The sequence below is a fragment of the Antrostomus carolinensis genome, unplaced genomic scaffold, assembly GCF_000700745.2.
Source record: "Antrostomus carolinensis isolate BGI_N321 unplaced genomic scaffold, ASM70074v2 scaffold32859, whole genome shotgun sequence".
Lineage (NCBI taxonomy): Eukaryota > Metazoa > Chordata > Aves > Caprimulgiformes > Caprimulgidae > Antrostomus > Antrostomus carolinensis.
Window position 1 is genome coordinate 38,960 of NW_010341268.1, and position 2,798 is coordinate 41,757.

At 60.2% G+C, this 2,798-nt stretch overlaps 1 protein-coding gene across 1 annotated transcript in view; it reads right to left on the reverse strand.

Moving 5' to 3' along the window:
• Positions 1-2,798, reverse strand: part of LOC114818963 (mesothelin-like protein) — a 6,785-nt gene that overhangs the window by 3,629 nt on the left and 358 nt on the right. Inside the window, 4 exon segments of the mRNA XM_029087089.1 lie at positions 1-137; positions 1,062-1,202; positions 1,294-1,388; positions 1,486-1,676. The exon segment at positions 1-137 is cut by the window's left edge and continues 21 nt beyond it. Of these exon segments, the coding sequence (XP_028942922.1) occupies positions 1-137; positions 1,062-1,202; positions 1,294-1,388; positions 1,486-1,676 (564 nt within the window).

Sequence of the window (2,798 nt, forward strand, 5' to 3'; positions counted from 1 at the left end):
GCTCAGGCAGAGCTCGAACTGCTCGCTGGTGTTGTAGATGAAGAGTAAGAGGATGTCGGAGATGGTGCTGGCTGTGATGGGCTCGGACAGGCAGCCTGTGGGCAAGGGGACACGTCAGGCAGACAGTGTTTCCTCCCCTCCCAGGTTCCTTAAAGTGATTCCTGAAGAACCTGCTGATGTTTCTGCAGAGCACATGCACTTTGTCCTGTTAAAGGCCCCGGCAAGGTGAACCCTTTTCCACATCACCCACACGAGCATCCTCTGCTCTTGCAGCATCCTCCTTGGGCTCTACCCCTGCACAGCTCCAGGAGCTTTCATCCAGTTCTGGGGCCACCAACAGCACAAGGACATGGAGCTACTGGAGTGAGTCCAGAGGAGGCCACCAGGATGATGCGAGGGCTGGAGCAGCTCTGCTGTGAGGACAGGCTGAGAGAGTTGGGGCTGTTCAGCCTGGAGAAGAGAAGGCTCCGGGGAGACCTTCTAGTGGCCTCCCAGTACCTGAAGGGGCTCCAGGAAGGCTGGGGAGGGACTTTGGCCAAGGGCAGGGAGTGACAGAACAAGGGGTGATGGCTTGAAAGTGTCAGAGGGGAGATGGAGCTGAGATGTGAGGAAGAAATTCTTTGGTGTGAGGGTGGTGAGACAGTGTCCCAGGTTGGCCAGAGAAGCTGTGGCTGCTCCTCCCTGGAAGTGTTCTCGGCCAGGGTGGATGAGGCTTTGAGCAACCTGGTCTAGTGGAAGGTGTCCCTGCTGCTGGCAGGGGGTTTGGGACTGGATGAGCTTTAAGGTCCCTCCCAACCCAACCCAGTCTGGGATTCTCCCCACTTCCAGCTCCTTCCCGGCTGCTGCTGCCGCTCTCCTGCTCCCAGGTAAGAGCAAACGCCCTGTCAGGCTATGAGATGTTTCTCCACCTCCCCAGTTACTTTACAGGAATCCTACAGCTTTGTGCCCCATCCTGTCCCCCTCCCTGGGGACACCCAGACACCGACCAGCCCGGGGATGTTTTTTCCTCCCCAAGAGCTCTGAATTGCTCCACACTGGACACAGTGAATGGAAACACTCACGGTCTGCGCTTCGCTTCAGCCTGGGGTGAGCTGAAGCTCTGGCTGCTGTGAAGGCCCTGAGGAGGGTCAGGGATCTCTCCCGCTGGGAACGTCCCTGGCTCCCGTACGCGGCCGCGATGCTCCTGCCGAAAGCGTCCCGCGCTGCCTGCCCGGGGGAGAGGGTGCCACGTCCTGCAGCCTCAGGGCTGGCCTGGCTGATGGGCAACTCCCCCCGAGGTCTTCAGGAGGAGACTTACCTCAGCCACCAAGCTCAGCGTGGTCTGGTTCAAAGCCAGCACGAGTGGCCCCAGATTTTGCAGAGTCTGTAGGTCCCAGCTCGAAGGGTCCCTGGAGCCGTCAGGAGAAGGACCAGCTCAGCGTCCTCATGGGTGCTGATCCCGCCTGCTCGTTGCCCACCCCACAGGAGCAGGTGGAGGCTCCTTACCCATACGTGGTGTCCCCTCTGAGGAGCACGGCGTTGAGGGCGTCCTGCTGGGTCCCCGTCAGCGCTGGGCAGAGCTTCAGGTTCTCCAGGATGCTGGAATCTGAGGCTGTGATGGTCTCTGGCTCCATGTCACACACCAGAACCCCGAGGCTGCTGAGCTGCTCGGGGTGCAGGCGGCTGCTCCTCACCCCCTATGAGAGATGACCCAGCCCTTGTACGAGCACCCAGCAAGGGGTGGGGGACCCTGGCCACCCCCAGCTCTGTCCCCACTCACCAGGCAGGTCAATGCCCCGTGCAGCAGCTCCGTCCGCCGGGCTGAGCCCCTGGGCAGCAGGTCCAGGTTCCCACGGGATGCTCGGGCGTAAAAGGCTCCACAGGTCCTACCACGAACCTCGGCTGGGCTGTGGGGAGCAACAGTCAGTGCCGTGGGGAGGAGTGGGGAGAGGGGCTCCTTGTGTCTGGGCAGGAGACCTTTAATGATGCTTTTGAGGGGGGAGCATGGGGAGAGTTGTTTTAAAACAGAACTGGTGAAGGGTTTGGAGGAGAAGGGTGTGAGGAGAGGCTGAAGGCACTTGGTTTGTTCAGCCTGGAGAAGAGGAGACTGAGAGGAGATCTCATGGGGGTCTAGAACTTCCTCCCAAGGGGAAGAGGAGGGGCAGGCGCTGATCTCTTCTCTCTGGCCACCAACCAATGCCAGGAGCAGAGGGAATGGCAGGAAGATGTGGCAGGGGAGGGTGAGGTTGGCCATGAGGAAAAGGTTCTTGAGGCAGAGGGTGGTGGAGCACTGGAACAGGCTCCCCAGGGAGGTGCTCATGGCACCAAGCCTGACAAGATTCCAGCAGCATTTGGCCAAGGCCCTGAGGGACATGGTGTGAATGTTGGGATTGTCCTGTGCAGGGACAGGAGTTGGACTCCATGGTCCTTGTGGGTCCTTCCAACTCACAACACTTGATGTTTCTAAATAGTCACTCCCTTCTGAGCTATGAGCTGCCGAGTTGCCCAGGGCTGGGGGGGTCTCCTCTTACCCTGGGGAGGATGTTGGGCACAGGATGGGGGTACCCCACCCCACACACCCCATGCCATGGCCAGCGTGGCCCCAGCCTTGGCGTGGGGTGGGGTGAGGACCAGGGAGTCCTGTCTGCAGGGCTGGAAATGCCCCGTGTGGGTCTGAAGGTGACCGCAGACACAGGTGATTTTTGCAACTCTCTTCTCCCACACAGACACCCACGTGCCAGGGCCGTGCCAGCCAGGGCTGGATGATGTGATTCAGCACCAAAACCCCCCGTGTGCTGCCCTCGATACTCACTCAAAGA